The 16,152-nt window shown below is 45.8% G+C and overlaps 1 protein-coding gene across 1 annotated transcript in view; it reads right to left on the bottom strand.

Moving 5' to 3' along the window:
- Positions 1-16,152, bottom strand: part of cadps2 (Ca++-dependent secretion activator 2) — a gene marked incomplete in the record, with an annotated part of 66,545 nt that overhangs the window by 47,737 nt on the left and 2,656 nt on the right. The window contains 1 exon segment of the mRNA XM_078081966.1: positions 4,168-4,281. Coding sequence (XP_077938092.1) covers positions 4,168-4,281 — 114 coding nt within the window.

Genomic DNA, 16,152 nt, shown 5'->3' with positions numbered 1-16,152 from the left:
ATAAAGAAGGGGATGCTTTAGGGCGGGGCTACACACTGATTGACAGGTCTCTACAGTCGTTCCACATTCCAAATATGGTAATTAACTGTTCACTGGTTAACAAACTACAACACGCGTAATCCAAGTTGAGACGTACATCTACGTATCGGACTTCTAATGAATAGTCACACCTTAAGTAGCACACAGAAGTTGTATTTGCAGACACTAGTGGGGTTTTAAATACAGCTGCTACAGTTACTACACAAAATACGTTCACATATTAGTAGAACAAAACGATTGAGGACAGAAATATAATCAGATTATAAAAGGCTGTTTTATCCCCCCCCCCTCGCTCTCTGGACACAAATGTCAGCCATTATTACTAATGAATCGATCAACAGGAGGGGAGCCCCCCCCTGCTGATACAACTAATTGGAGCTTTAAATGTTTTCGCTTAATTATTTACACACCAGCGGAGCGGCGGGCCTGGAGATGAGAGACAGAAAGTCTCGACTACTAAAAGAAACGTTTAAAGGTATAAAGTGAGACCGAGGAGACACCAGAGGACACGTCTTCACTGGTGGGGTCTATTTGGGATCTTTGTGAAAGAAAAGAGGATTAATAGTGGATTCACACAGGAGAAGAGCCCAGGAGGGCGGGGGGAGGGGGTTGGAGGTTCCACTGGTCCGGTGGAAGAGAGCTTAAAGGAGCCGAGGGGATCTACAAGCAGAAAGGGAATAGAACATGAAAAAACAAAGAAAAACCCACAATGGTCACTGAAATGGTGAAAAGTAAGAAGCAAAAATGTATGGAAAACAAGACATGCTTCTGAATTACAGTCCAACAGAATCAATAGAGAATGAAAAATGACAATTTTCCATACATTTTTATTCTCTTACTTGTCAGTTTCAAGTTATTTCAGTTACTTCAGTTATTTCAGTGACTATTGTGGGGTTTTCTTTGTCTGAAGGGGACCAAGTTTGTCCACATGTGTATTCACAACCATCTGACAAACTGACAGACGAGACACGATCCCCCAGAAACAGACAGAACGATTAAAACTGTGCCTAACGACCCTAAAACATTTTGTTCTAGAAATGACCCAAAATGTTCCTTGACGTTAACGACATAATTAGACAGATGTCAGAGGTCAAGGAAACGAGCAACAGACAAAGAAGTGGGTGCTCATGCCGATCTCCGTCCCCTGTACTCCACCCTACCACCAGGGTGCCCTTCGCCCTCCGCCCCCCCCCCCCCCCCCCCGGCAGCACACAAGCTGCTCCTTCTGTTCCCACTGCGCCTCCGATTTAGCTTCACAGCCATTTCACAGTTATGTACTTTATGTTCTTTCTTCCCCACTTTTGACTTGATGCAAGTTGTTGACTTTTTACCGACCTGTTCTTTTTGCAGAACTTTTACAAAATAGCAAACAAAATCATATATATTTTTTGAGTAATCAACTCCTCAATTAGTGTTCGTAAGGGCTAAAAAAAAGATTGAACCCCTTAAACTGACACTGAAGAAGCTTTAAGGTCCAACAGTCTCCAGGTAAAAAAACATCTAGTCCAGCTTCAAATACGGAAATAACTCAGAGAAGGTCAGAACGCATGAGCTGCTCACGTACGTGCAGTTTGAGGCCTCTGATGTAAATCCGGAGTGAAAGCAGAAGGTCAAAAGGCAAAGAAACTAGACCTGGAACTTGGGAGGTTCTATGAGGAAAAGAAGTGCAACATCCAGCGATGTGCTATAAATACAAAGCAACAGACAGAAAGACAGACAGAGAAGAGGAAGGTGTGTGTGTGTCCAGGCAGGTGGGCTCCAGGTGCGATCTTGGCCACGGCTCCTTGAAACGCTTACTCAACGTCTGTCATGCAGCTCATGCTGTGAGGTCACCAGGTGTCATGTTGATGTTCCTCAACCACCGTCCTGAAGGAAGCACACACTCAGCTTATTGTTGACGTCCATCGGCTCCATTTATGCCGGCAGGCCGAGATAACAAACCTGCCTCTCGATAATAACGGAAAGTTCAACAGCTACAAAGACTGAGGGTTCGAAAAAGATTGAATAAATATGCAGTTTAACAGAACAAACAAATCGAATTATTTCTCTAATAAATAGTGTCTTTTGAGCCCATTTTTGTTTATGCAAACGCTTTAAATAAGGTGCTCTTTAAGTTTTATGACCCATTGTACCATAACTTGTTTGATTTAATTGTCTCACTCGGAAGCTCAAAAGTTATTGGAAGAAAACGGACGGAATGATTTTCAAAAACATGTATTTATTTACATTTGAACACTAGTTCATAGCTGAGAACTTACTATTGTCTTCACACCTTATCCCCCATCACATGACATGATGACAAAATTTCCATTTCAAAGAGTCTTCTGCTAAACTGTGCATCCTCACAAGAACAGAATAGCATCTAACTAGCTGAGATAAACCCGTGGAAGAAGAACACACCGCCTGCATGCACACTTCAAACATTCACACGCTTCTCCTCGGCCGGGTCTCAATCCACTTTCATCCCGCGTTAACAAGCCAACCGGTGAAACTTGTATTACAGCAAACAAACCGGTGCCGGCCTCCCACTCACAGAAACAACCACGGCCTGCAGCCCCCGCCGTGGAAGATGCACACATCAACACGGCAGTTTGTGCGATGTTCTGTCAATGTCTACCATGACTGATCCTGAAGTCAAAGAATCAGAGACGCTACACAAGAATGTAGCCAGCGTAGAGTCAGCCGCTGGTTTGTAGAGTGTTGTTTTTAAAGCCCTCAGTCGGCCATTTTGAGTTCTTGCTGACGACATCTTGTGTAAGTTCTGCCAGATATGGATCCCCAAAGCATGCCTGGTTATTATGGACTGTTTTACACTCAATTAAAACCAGGCTGCAAACTCTGGTTCTGAAGAGTCAAAGCTTCACGTGTTAAAGCTGCATTCTCTGTAGTGACCACCAGGGGGCAGCTCCTCTGTTCCCATAGAAGTCTATGAGAAAATGTCTACTTCTTCCTCGATTGATTCCCTCAGTAGAGCAAACAGGACCGAGTCGAGGCTTCAAAATGTTAGGTGACATAAGCATGACCACACCTACTTACAGCAGGGTCAAGAATCAGGGGATTAGTCGGCGGGGAAAGCACTCCGCCCTCCCGCATTCTGCTGCAATGTGCCTCATGTTGTGCGTTACAAAGGGTGTGAGACCCAGATGTGGGGTCAGAGCAGCAAAGCGGGGCTGCAGGTAATGATTACTCTAATCGTCCATTAATTAATTAAAATATTTCTCCCTCAAAATGCATCTTAAACACAGATACTGAGATAAAATAGAGCAGTGGAAAGCAGCCAATCGACACATTGACGAGGCAGCAACCAGGAAGGATTCAGAAGGCCGAATCAACCACAGACTGATTGACAGCGTTCGCGTTCCATTAAGCCTCTCCTCTCGCAGTCTGTGAGTCTTTAGGTTTTCACTCCTGACAAAGAAAAGGCATCCGATCCAAAGAGAGGATGAACCGAAGTGATTCACAGCTCCTCATTCAGTGTGATGCACATCTTACACTAAAAGTCTCTCTGGCACATTTGATCCATCATTTCTAACCTTTAATCTATCAATCTAATCACACGCCAGGGGAACATGTCAGATTATCACATGATCATCATGTTTGTCGCTCAGCCTGTGCTGGTTCCTGCTAGATACACATATTTAAAACCGATGCTAATTTTATTCCGTTTTCTGATCATGTTCCTGGAGGTTAATTGAACCCCGTTGTCTGCTGGGTTGGACGGGTCGATGTCCCCCACGTCACTCTTTCATTCCTCAAACCACCTCATTAAAAAGGTCGCTCTGCAGTGAGATCCACTCAGCGCACAGAGGTTAGATCCCCGTCTCAGGGATGAGGGGGAGACAATCTAAACACACACACACACCTCTTTAGACTATAACGTGACTAAAAACCAATTTTAGCACTTCAATTGTACTTCTAATGGCTCTTCTGTATAGCAAGTTGTAATTCGGCTTATTTGATGAAATTGCACTTTCTTGTTTGTTGTTTTCCAGCTCCCGTAAAGAAATCCAACTTTTCCTTTCTCTTGATTGGTCGGCGTGCAGCTCTCAGTGAGCCGAAGCTCGTTTCCGCTCTCGTACAGTGTAGTGTCGAGTGTAGCTCGTACAGCTACAGAAGAACAGGCCTCACCTCGTAGTAGCTCCTTGCGGCGTTGCAGAAAGCTTCATCCGCCACAATCTGCGTCTCCCCGCTGAGAAAGGCCAGGAAACGCTCCTTCACCGCCTGCAGCTGCTGCTTGTTCACCTGTAGACGGAGACAGACATGATGGAGGAGGACGGGCCATCAATTAGAGTCAGATTTGGGCGTGGGGATGAGAGACGGAACAGAGATTAGACTCGTCGTTAAAGAGTCTCCGTATGGAACAAGTGACTCATTAGGAGACGCAGCTCCAACAGGAAGACAATCATTCATCATGTTTCAGAGAATGACGAGCAGGGTAAAGATTTGGCTCATTGGAGGTTCTAGACTTCTTCCGGTGCAGGCAGCACAATCTAATGCCACCACTCCGTCATGTATATCTTATTACTGCGTGTACTATATATGGTTTATATTTTGATGACTTGTGGGGTTGTGCTCCCTCTCTTCACCAGATTCAAGCAGTTCATGTTTTCCATCAATAACAACATTTCTTGAGAGGAGCGACTCTCAGCGACCCGAAGAATCGGCCATTAAATGTCATCGGCGGGTTTTCTGCCCAGTGGACCATGTCGTGTTGAATGAGCGGCCGAAGTTACAGCTATGTATTGGGGGCTGGGGGGGGATTAAACCATTATCCTTTCCGTTTGTTGCAACAGTGTCGGCAACAGATGCATTCTGGGAGTCAAAGCGCCACCAGCCCCTCAGAGTGAGCGGAGGCTTATCTGCTGCCGACAGCTGGTTGTGTGGGCTCGCAGGGCGAGCGCGCCTCGACCTCCGTCCGTACAAATATAAGACTGAAGCATCCTGCCAACGAGCCTCCGCTCTGACCAGGAAACGGATTTCAAAGCAGTGGAGGTGCTCTGCTGCTCCGTCAGCCACAGAGAACCTCCGTGTGGAGGCCATGTGATCCTCGGGGCCGCCGCCGCGCACGCTGGCACCCTGAGGGCGGCTGGGTCGACGTCTCACAGCGTTTGGGGAGGAATAAACGCTGCCGTCGGCAGACAGCAGGAGGACGCCTTCATATATCTATGATTGTTAAAGTTTCCCACCAAAACTACATTTTACAGAAGACACACAAACACATCATCCTTTATGTTCTAATTTTCACTGAGCAAAGCCTGAATGCATCTTAATGTAGTCAAAGTGAGCCTGAGTGAACAATGATGTTTACGATGTCACGTGATCAGAGACCAGGCACTAAAGAAGCATGAATGACGTCATTATCAGTAATAGATAGTGATGCATGATGTCGTATCGGTTATTCTAAAACAAATTAAATCAGCGATGCCGTCCGATGTGATTTGATCAGACAGATGATCCAAGGAGCTGTCAAACTGTCAATCATCAGGGATTAATCCAAACACCAACATGCCAAAATGACAACACTGATCACATCACACGGAAACGTTTCATGGGAAATGGCAATTCATCGATCCTCTGTTCTTTTCCACGAATCAATACCTACATTTCCTCTGGTAAAGCTCCTGGCCACCGAAGGACGTTTCTCTGCACCTACTTAGCAGAAATGTCCCTGGGGGACTGTCCCTGCGGCATTATGGATGAGACGGAACCTCCTTTTCAGTGTAGGTAGATTGTTGTTGACGGGACAGAAAAGCATGATTAAACGCATCATGGGTGACCAACATTTGCATCAGAAAAAGTCAACCAAACTAATCGGGATCTTTCGTGAAGAAAACAGTTGACTGTTTGTCTATTTTAGATGGCGCAGTTTGATCCCATTGTGCTTAACGGGGTTAACTAGTGGAACTGTTTCATTACGAAGCAGCACTCGGTCACGTTGCAGCTTCCGAGGAAACAAAGACACTTCACAAAGACGCAGCGAGGAAAAGGCTAAAAGTAGAATCACACCTTCATTTTCACCTCTGAGCAGCGGCTGCTGATCCAGAGACAACGCCTCGCCGTCCTGAGCGTCTTCATCCCCGATACGCTCGCCAGAGGTGAGGTTTGAGCATCCGACACACCTGGGCGTGTGTGTGTGAATTCTTAAACTGCAACTTATTCTTATTCTATTTTTAGCTTGTTTAATGTTCTGTTATGTTAATCTTCTCAATGGTTTTTAAATTTAAAATGATGTCCTGATGCTTCCAATGGATTTAAGTGAAGCACTTTAAACCTTCTGTTGAAATGGGCTGTACAAACAGAACCACCAAACACACACACACACACACACACACACACACGGCAGTATGACAACTCCCCTGATTGTCATAGCAACGGTCCCTGCAGCATATGCAGAGTCTGGTGCAGCTGCTGACATCTCACAGAACGGAACGACAATGTCAACAATTCAAAGACATTTCAACTGTGACGTGAAGCTCAGAGGTCATGTTTGAGCCGTTTAAGACTCTACAAAGCAGCACCAGAATCAAACCAGTGGGGTAAAAGGTTCATCCTCTGGGGAGCAGGACTGGGATCATTATACGTTCAGACGCTTGTTGTGTAGAAAAGGTCAGCGAGTCCCAGAGGCCACGCAGGAGATCATTTCAATGAGCCGTATAAAAAAGATTTGCCGATCCAAACGGGCAGATCGGTCACGGACCGGCTGGTGAAGTTTCGCGTTTCACTCACGAGCCTCTGAAAGGGATTCATGTCGGAGTAAAGAACCAGACTTTTACCAGCCTGCAGGAGAAACAACACAGGCTCAAAGCCCATAACAGAACCAACGTAGAAGCAGGCGGTAGAACTTGGCCTGGACCTTTCTCAATCTCAGTAGAGCTGCTGCCTCCGAGCCTCCTTCTTATCTCCGGCCCACAGACAGCAGAACGTCTCTGATGCTCAGAGGGATCCCTCCCCGAAGACAAACACTTCCTCCCTCCCTTTACACACACACACTTCCTCCTTCCCTTTACACACACACACACACACACACAGCTGAGGGTCAATTAAAGGTCAGAGAAGTTCACTCTGATAATATTTGAGCCTGAGTTCACAAAGGGTCTTTTTCTGGCAGAAGAGATTGACGATTAAAAGAAACAAATAAAACTCCACATAGAAACATTTATTCTGGTGGTACAGATAGCTGTAATTCTAGAAGTACGGACCCGGCGGAGACCTCGTGTGCCTCTGGCTATATGCGCCCTCTTTTCCTCCAGTGACTGATCATGAATAGATTAGCTGACCCCTGACCTTTTCCCCTCGAGCGCCATCATCAGGCCGGCCTTAAGATGTGGACGGTGGACAGCCTCCTTGTGTCCACGAATGGATCGTTTCCTCTCAACTGCCGTCGATCGATGAGCTACGAGCGTCCATTCATCAGCCCATCGATCGTATATCAAATCCAAACACACTATATTACTCTTCTAATGGTCAACCTTGGCTAGATGGCGAGGGGGGGGGGGGGGGGTGTCGCTAGGCTTTTCAAGAGGTGGGACCGGTTGCCTGGACGACAGGTTGTCTCCAGTGGACACTCGTTTTCCTCTTTGGAGTCATCGCGTATTGTCCGTGAAAGAAGGGGTTTGTGTCCTGTCAATCAAAAGTTCTTAGAAAAGAAAATCAAAACATCTGAATCAGTTACAAGAAATCGGGATATCGGCACAGACAATATTTCATGAATATTGATTTGATAACGAATATTGCTGATCGATGTCCAGGGTCGAAACAATTGAAGAGGTCTGATGCTATGAGCTAAATGCTAACGTTAGCATGGCATAGATGAGAAGTTAAGGGGTCATTATAATTCACCCTAAGGGAGCGACAAATAACTGTAGCAAGTCACAGCAATCTGCGCAATCTGGCAATCCGGAGGGGAAGGCTAGGGTTCATCCTCTGCGGGTTCATCCTCTGCGGGTCCTGAACGTTTGTACCGAATGTCATCTCAATCCGTTCGGACGTTGTGCTGATGTTTGGTCATTACGGACAGAATGTCCATGAAATAAAAGTTAGAAAAATGTCTGCTTATGCTTTTAATTACAGTTATTGGAATGAATGAATATCTGAATCAGCAGGTCAGACTTTAAAAAAAAGAGGATCAGCTTAGCGGCCGACCCTCAGAAGAGAAAGTCCCGAATGCAGTCAGTCTCCCTCTCCACTCTCCCGTTACAGCCTGTGATTCCTGGTTCTGGTCCCTCAGGTACGTAGAGGAAGGAAGCTTTGCTTCCTCACCCGCTTCCTTCCCCTCATTGTTGGAACTCCGAGCTCCTTGTGAGTGTTTGAGGAGAAGCGAGTGTCGCACAGAATTAAGTGTGGATCAACACTGACTGACTGGTGAGGCTTCAGTGTTTAAATTAAAATGGATATCAGTGGAGTTATTGGTGTCATTTCTTAATTAAAATGGGTTGAGGTTGCAGATTCAGAGTTTCTTTCAAACAGAAGCGCGTTCCTCAGCTGGTGGAGTGTCCACCGGTCGGCCTGCCTGGACCCAGAGAGACGGTCCGAGAGGTGGCTTCTGAATGTGTGTGAGGAAGCCTCGGTTTTTTAACCACTGGCCCTGGTGCCAATGAGGCGGGGAAGCTCTCGGCGGGAATAGAGAGCCGAGGAGGAGGGTGGGGGGGGATCTGGAGCGTCGAGAACGGGCGGGTGAGATTGAAAAGACTGGAGAGAAGGAACAGAAATAGAAGCAGAGAGCGCCGCCTCGGCTCGTCCGCCACGGCTGGTTTGAATCAACGAGTGGCCAGCGAGAACCACCACGCTGCCGTCGAAATGAGGCTCAGGGCGCAAACCGCCGGGGCCCGACAGGGAGGCCGGAGGAGACGTCATGACATTCCCAACCAGAGGGGACGGAATCGCTGCGACGTTCATCTGATCTCCTTTAAGCTGCTGCGATCATGTCACAAGTAATACGTTGAGCCTTTTCTTGGCTGGGTAAAAGTATGCAACATCATCGTTTACGCTTTAAACAATATTTTTCCATATCCCAGCTTTTAGATCATCAGAATCTTGTTAGTTTTAACAGAAGAGGGATTTGTTCTGTGACTTTGGTCCACAACGTGCATTCGACCATCGCCATGGTAATCAATGTTCAATTACGTATAGGAATGCATTGTTAAACACATATATGGTTGTCATGACATCCCCATGGTTTGTGGGCCGATGTTCTGAAGCCTGTTTTTCAACAGATGAACGTAAATGACCATCTCTTTGGCAGAGACCTGTCAATCCCACAGAGCCCGCAGTAGAGAACGCTCCGCTTCATGGTCTATTTGCCTCTAAAGGAACCACAATCCACCACAGCCGCTACTGCAGCTTTAATACTGTGTGTCAAAGAATGTGACGGCCTGTGTGACTTTATGAGAGGAGAGCAGGGTCGCTGTGAGGGAGAATCATCCGTGACAAACCCGGGAAACGGTTTCCCTCGACAACACAAACGCAGCCCTCCGGCATCCTGTCCTCCCACTGTTCCTTTCTGCTCTCCTGTACATGGAAGTCAGTGTCAGTCACTTCAGTGAAGACGGGGGACATTACAGATGGCAGTTAGCTTAGCATTGAGACTGTAAACAGCTAGCCTGGCCGATGTTACAGTAGTGTGGGAGTGGTTCAGCACAGTACAGACATAGAAAATAGTGTACAGGTAAGCAACACTTGTGAGGCCTACATTACCCAGAATGCCACTATCACATTCCATTGGTTTCGATACGGGCGGCAGGCATCACTTGAGGACATTTCTCAGACAGCTTCCTCCGGAGACGCCAAAGGCTCTTAAAGCTCGGAAAACAGATGAAGAAGAAGTACCACCACCGGGAAACAAGACGGCTACAAGACGGGAAGTGGCAGGAATGCGACGTGCTTTAATAAAAGCACAAGGCAAAGACAAGGTGTGCTGGTATGAAACGCTCCCTTCATTAGTATGGGCCCAGTTCAACGGCGGGCTTTGCATGGAGAGCATGTCGAATAATCCCTGATAAGGGACTGAAAAATGACATGGTTCAAAGAAAATGCTTACTACCTCAGGAGGAATTGTAAAGGGAATAAAAAGGTGTTTCAGTTTCATATTTGTGTCAAAAAAGCAAATATCACAACCTCACTTGGCCGCTGCAGATGGTACATTACAAATATTTGAAAGCAAAACTATAAAAACAAATAATCTCCTCAAATGTCAGAGTGCCTTGAACACAACAAATAGTTTTTAGATGCTCTTACCTGCAAGGACAGTAATGTGGAAATTAAAAGTAAGCAAACATCCACTTGGATTCTCTCTACAAGTTGATTTTTCTATTAAAAACAATAAAACCAACCTGCCTGCCTGGGTGGGAAGTGATAGGAGAGAGGATGTGACTTTAAGTACGGGAGCTAAAACGTGCAAAGACCTCAACAATACGAGTGAACTAATGTTTACAGAGGGAACAAATCAAGAGAGAAGTAGTCATTTTCTCATAGACTTCTATGGGACCAGAGGAGTCGCCCCCTGCTGGTCATTAGAGAGAATGCAGCTTTAACGCATGAAGCTTTGCCCCCCCCCCCTCCGAAGGTACAGCTATATGGCTGAAGGAATTATTTGGCATTGTCTGATGATGGACAAATAGGGAGGTCAATTCAAAGGTTAAAAACACAAAACAGGAAGTAGCAATTCAGTCAGAAGTGACTTCGGTCTAAAGTGTTCGGCTATGAAAAGAAAACTGATAACAAATACAAAAAGGTGTCATTTGTAATTTCCTAGACCGAGATCTACAGCCTTTGTGCTTCACAGCACCTCCACCCATTTAATGGTTCTTGGGGATACAAAGGAACAAAGCAGAAAAACACTGCAGACACTTGTCGTCACAAATCCTTACACTGATTACGATGGCAGTTTATTTTCTGGGAATGTTCGATCTACAATGGAAACATTTAGTAAAGAAAAAAAGGAAAATCCAACGTTTTGTCTGGATCTCAATTCTGCTCATTTGGGGGTTGATAACTGCACATTAAGAGTGAAAAATCCATTAAAAGAATGGCTGCAGCACTACTGGAGATCCATTTTTAAACTCGACGTGATAGAGAAGCTTCCTGTAAAATACAATAAATTAAATAAATGTTGAGGATCACACTGTGCCGACTGCTCACGCTCCACTGCACGGGAAATTATAGCAATGCAGAAAGAGAAAGGGAACCATTAGACACCATAAAAACAATTATACCGGTCTGACTTCCGTACGGTTTGAATTTCTCACGCACGCTCATACCGGTGTTACGCCATGACAACTGACATTTCCCTTCAGCCAGCAGCAGAATTTATTGTTCACGTCACTTGGCTTACGTGTGTAGAGATTGTCATGGTCATAACTTTTTAACAACAACGAATAACCCACAACAAACACTCTTTAACAGGGAAAAACACCACGACACAACAGCCTGTGACACAAACAATTTGTAACACTACAACTACAAAGGACATCAATAAAAATGACCCTGCTGAACTGCATGCTGGGTACAGCTCACAACAAGAAGTAACTCTCTACATGAAAACACGGAAAAGAGCAATTGGAATCCAAGAGGCAAAGATATTCCAAACCCCCGTCCTGACCATGGATTAATAACAGTTTAACGTTAGCTTTCATCATTTTCACGTAGAGGCCTCTGGTCCTCCGGTGGAATCCATCTCTACTTTTCTCTCATTGGCGGGGTGTGTGATGGTGGAGCCTTCAATTTGCTGAACGGGTCGATCTTTGCTCATGAGCTCCGGATACCAAAGCGTGTCTCCATCCGTCATCCAGCCAAAGCACACGTTGTTGGGCTGAACGGAGCATGAAACCCTCTCTTTGATGGAAGGCCGACAGCGGGACTCCAGCAGATATCCTCAGCTGCCAGATTTACTAATACCTCGTCTTTTTCTATTTGTGTACACAGTGGATTACATCCATTGGAAACCTTTCTTTCTAAGTTTAGCCGAGATGGAGAGGAGCAGCCTCTGGATCTTTAGACAGCTGCTGCCGAAACACAGCGCTAGGAGACACACGTCATCCGGTGTGGGATTACTTTAAGGATTCTTTGTTTGCTTTTATGTTCAACACATACCAAGATCGTCCCAAAGGAGGAATGAAAAATCAACTCAAAAGAATGACTCACGCTTTTCACAGTTGTCACGAGAATTCAACCATGTTCTGTCTCTAAAGTGAAGGAAGACGTTTAAAGCGGTTTATTTACGTGCGGAGACTTTGTTCACTATTCAATCCGTCCCATCAAAAACAGGCCAGCAGGATTAACTGAATCAACTAAACTCGACTTGTGTATTGGACTGTAGATTCACAAGTATAATTCTGTTCTGATTCATAGAAATGTATTTTATAAAACACTTATCACTGTGACGCTGGAAGGATTAATAGCACATCAAGCTGTTCTTTTTTCTTTTTATCGGATGTGTCACGGTTGAGTCACAAAATGCGCCCATCACTTATTGTTTTTCTTTTTCCGACTGAATTCAGATGTTATAGTTTTGTTATAGCCGCTGGTGACACACCGGACACAAACATCCTCAAAAACGTAAAGCTGCTCTGAAGTCGTGTTTTTCCCCCATAAAAACACACAGTTCAAACTGCTTAGAGCTGGTGTTATGCATTCAATGCATCCCTCTGGTCTTTTGATCTTTAGTGTTTTATGTCATTCTGCACAAAAGGCCGGTTTGAGTCTATTTCTAGCCATGATTGTTCTGTTTCAGAGCAGCACTGTTATTCTGCAGTGAAAGAAGAAGCACAGAGAGAACATGTGACAGCTTTGAGGCTCAGGGGGTTAATAACGTTTGAGCCCCCGCTGTCATCGCCTCTGTTGAAATCTCGCCAGAGTTAACAGGCCTTTTGTGTTCCACCACAACGTGATTATGGCGTCAACAAAATACTTCATGTACCAAAACCATTAGAAACAATACAGATATCTAAATAGACAGTATATTTTCCCTTTCCAAAGCGCTAGCTAATGTGAGAACATATGACCCCCCCACCCCCCCACGTCACCACAGCATGTGTCATATAATAAACTCTTGGTGTAATTTACACGATTCAGCAGAGAGGTTTGTGTAGGTGAGCCGTGCAGGGGGGTTTGAGTATGTGCTTGTTCGTGTTTCTGCAATGCATTCTGGGCTTCCTTCTGTGGGTGTTTAAATTGGAAACAAAAAAAGAACGGTATTGCTCGCCGTTCATCTAAGACCTTAAAATAACTAACGCTGCATTCAACAGGATAGCAGGTGGTAACTCCGACCATCATGTTATATTAACTGAATATCTTTACATTTCCTATCAGAAAGTGGGAATTTGTACTTTGATTAATGTATTGAAATTGGAGGAAAACACAATTGACAGCAAAAATAAAAATCCCACACAGAATTTCTTCTTCTGAAAACTTTTGGCTATTGTATTTGAACCGAACAGATTGTTCTGTAAAGAACGGACAAACTAATGCTTTTTCTGAGCTAACGTTGACAAGTCTGGTTTTCCTGCGGCAGACTGCAGCGACCGCAACCGTTTACATGTTTACACGGTTTAAAGAGCAATACTGTCACTTCCACCAGTGCACGTGACTTCTGCCTGGACAACGTGAAGGGAAGTGTAGTGGTTAGAATAGTGCACGTGGACGAGGGGGGGCCGCGGGGCTGACTGGATGGCTGATGCTCCATCACAGCCCTGCTGAGGCATCTTCTCACGTCTGAGGAGAGGAGGAGAGGTTGCATAACCCTCTGAGGAGAGCCCAGTCTCAGGGAGTCAGGGGAAGGAGAGATGACAAAGGAGGATGGAAGTCGCCTCAAGCAAATCTTCCCCCCCCCACCCCAAAAGAGATTCACGCCCACTTACCCGCAAGAAATAAAGAATATAGAAAATAAAGAGCGTCCACATCAGCAGAAGCGGCGTCTTACAGCAGAGACGGTGCTTATCGTGTTTGTGTAATAAACAGCTGCCAGGGATCGGATGTGTGCAGGAGGGGGGGTATGCGTGGGTCCTCTTTGAGAGGGGGGGGGGTTCTGCATTTGTGCTTTCCCTGCGCTATTGGAAACGGGACAAAAACAGAAACACCGGGGGAAGACATGAAGCTTCCAATGTTTGAGAGGCGTGAGGACACAACAGGTGGGCGTTTCCTCTCTGCCAGAGAATATCCTCCATCAGCTGCTCGACTCTTTAACCAGATTTTAGAAAATCAGAAGGAGAAATAAAAGCCTCAAGGCCGCAGCGCAGATTGTAGATTGAGTGATGAGCTATGAGCGTGTCCACAAGGTCGCAGCGGCAGTTCCTCGGTTCCCGGAGGGAAGCTGCAGAGCAGCAGGAAGAGAGAAAAGGTGCCGAGTGGTCACGAGAAAAGGTGCTTTCCACGGTGGCTGGAGCGGTTAAAAGCGTCACAGCTTCAGGCTGCAGCCCTCAAGCAAAATAAACCCCGCTGGAACAGACTGAATCTCCTGGTCTGTCTGGGGAACTTTCCAACATGGGGAACATGAAGCAGCTTCAACCTGCTCGTCTCAGGTTTTCGTCGTTCAGTCTTATGAGTCAGAGGGAGAAAACTAAAGAAAAAGCAGATTGCTACGGACTTGGATATGCAGTTCGGATTCTGAGCGGCTGCTTATACACTTTCATTTTCTATTTGAATAAATAATGAGTCACTTCGCTCTTTGGGAAATAGACATCCTTTACTTCATGCAGATGGCCTCGGGAGGAACTTGAGTTTCCTTCTTGTCATCTGATTCACAGACATAAACGGGCTCATTCACCCTCCATGACTTTCTTGATGCCTCCAGAACAAAAGGAGGGACTCACAACCTCGGGCGGATGAGGCGAGCATTAAGAGAGCGCTCTTTCTAAGAGGCTGCCTCTCCAAAAGCAGACGTGACAACAGATCCTTTAAGGCAGCGAGCAGGAAGAAATCCGCCGAGCTCGTTCAGTCCAACATTTAAACTATGTCAACAAGGAAAGACTGGATGTTGCAAGGCTGGTTTATCTGCTTCAGTCCCCTGCAAAACCTCCCCCAAAGAACTTGTGGTTCTACAGTCAGTATGATTCATGTTGAGCTACAGAGAGCATGCCGAGGACCGGTCAATTTTCCTTTGATTTACTTGCCCAGAGGTCACATTAAAGCTAAAGTCTAAATGTTTCTACCGCACACTGACACTTCCTTGACCTGCAAAATGATCTTTTAAATGAATAAAAAGTTTTTTCTCTCGGCGTTGAGTAAACACCCATGGGAGACACTGTAAACCTTGTGTTCACCAGAGAAGCCTCTGAAGAATTAGTCGACTCAATTAAAATTGAGGTCTGACATTGGAAGCGACCATTCAAGACATCCCAAACGTGCTGCAGCAGGTTGTTTTTTTTCTGTCATTTCTTAACGATAAACGCCCCTCTCAGGGGGTAACTACACAATAAACAGCCTCTGTAATCAATCATGTGTTCACTGGGAGGTGAAGCCCGGAGGTGTGATCATCACGGGGGGCCACCCTCAACCCGCTGAAGGCTGAGCTTGTGCGTGGGCCAACGCTAAGCGCCCGCTCGCATCATTAACCCCGCCTCCAGAGGCAGTATCACAGGAAACTGACAGGATTCAAGATGCCAACAAAGTTTCTGTTATTAGTCTTCATTACTTCAAGAAGCAGGAGAGTAATGTTGGGTGCCAATATAATGGTAGGCTACAGCATAGCAACGGGTTAATGGTGACATAGTGACGGTACAGCAATGGGTTAATGGTGACATAGTGACGGCATAGCAACGGCTTAATGGTGACATAGTGACGGTACAGCAACAGGTTAATGGTGACATAGTGACGGCATAGCAACGGCTTAATGGTGACGGCATAGCAACGGCTTAATGGTGACATAGTGACGGTACAGCAACGGGTTAATGGTGACATAGTGACGGCATAGCAACGGCTTAATGGTGACATAGTGACGGCATAGCAACGGCTTAATGGTGACATAGTGACGGTACAGCAACGGGTTAATGGTGACATAGTGACGGCATAGCAACGGCTTAATGGTGACATAGTGACGGCATAGCAACGGCTTAATGGTGACATAGTGACGGCATAGCAACGGCTTAACAGTGAGCAACGGCTTAACAGTGATATAGTGAC

The sequence above is a fragment of the Gasterosteus aculeatus genome, chromosome X, assembly GCF_964276395.1.
Source record: "Gasterosteus aculeatus chromosome X, fGasAcu3.hap1.1, whole genome shotgun sequence".
NCBI classification, from domain to species: Eukaryota; Metazoa; Chordata; class Actinopteri; order Perciformes; family Gasterosteidae; genus Gasterosteus; species Gasterosteus aculeatus.
This window is presented reverse-complemented; position numbering and strand designations above follow the sequence as displayed.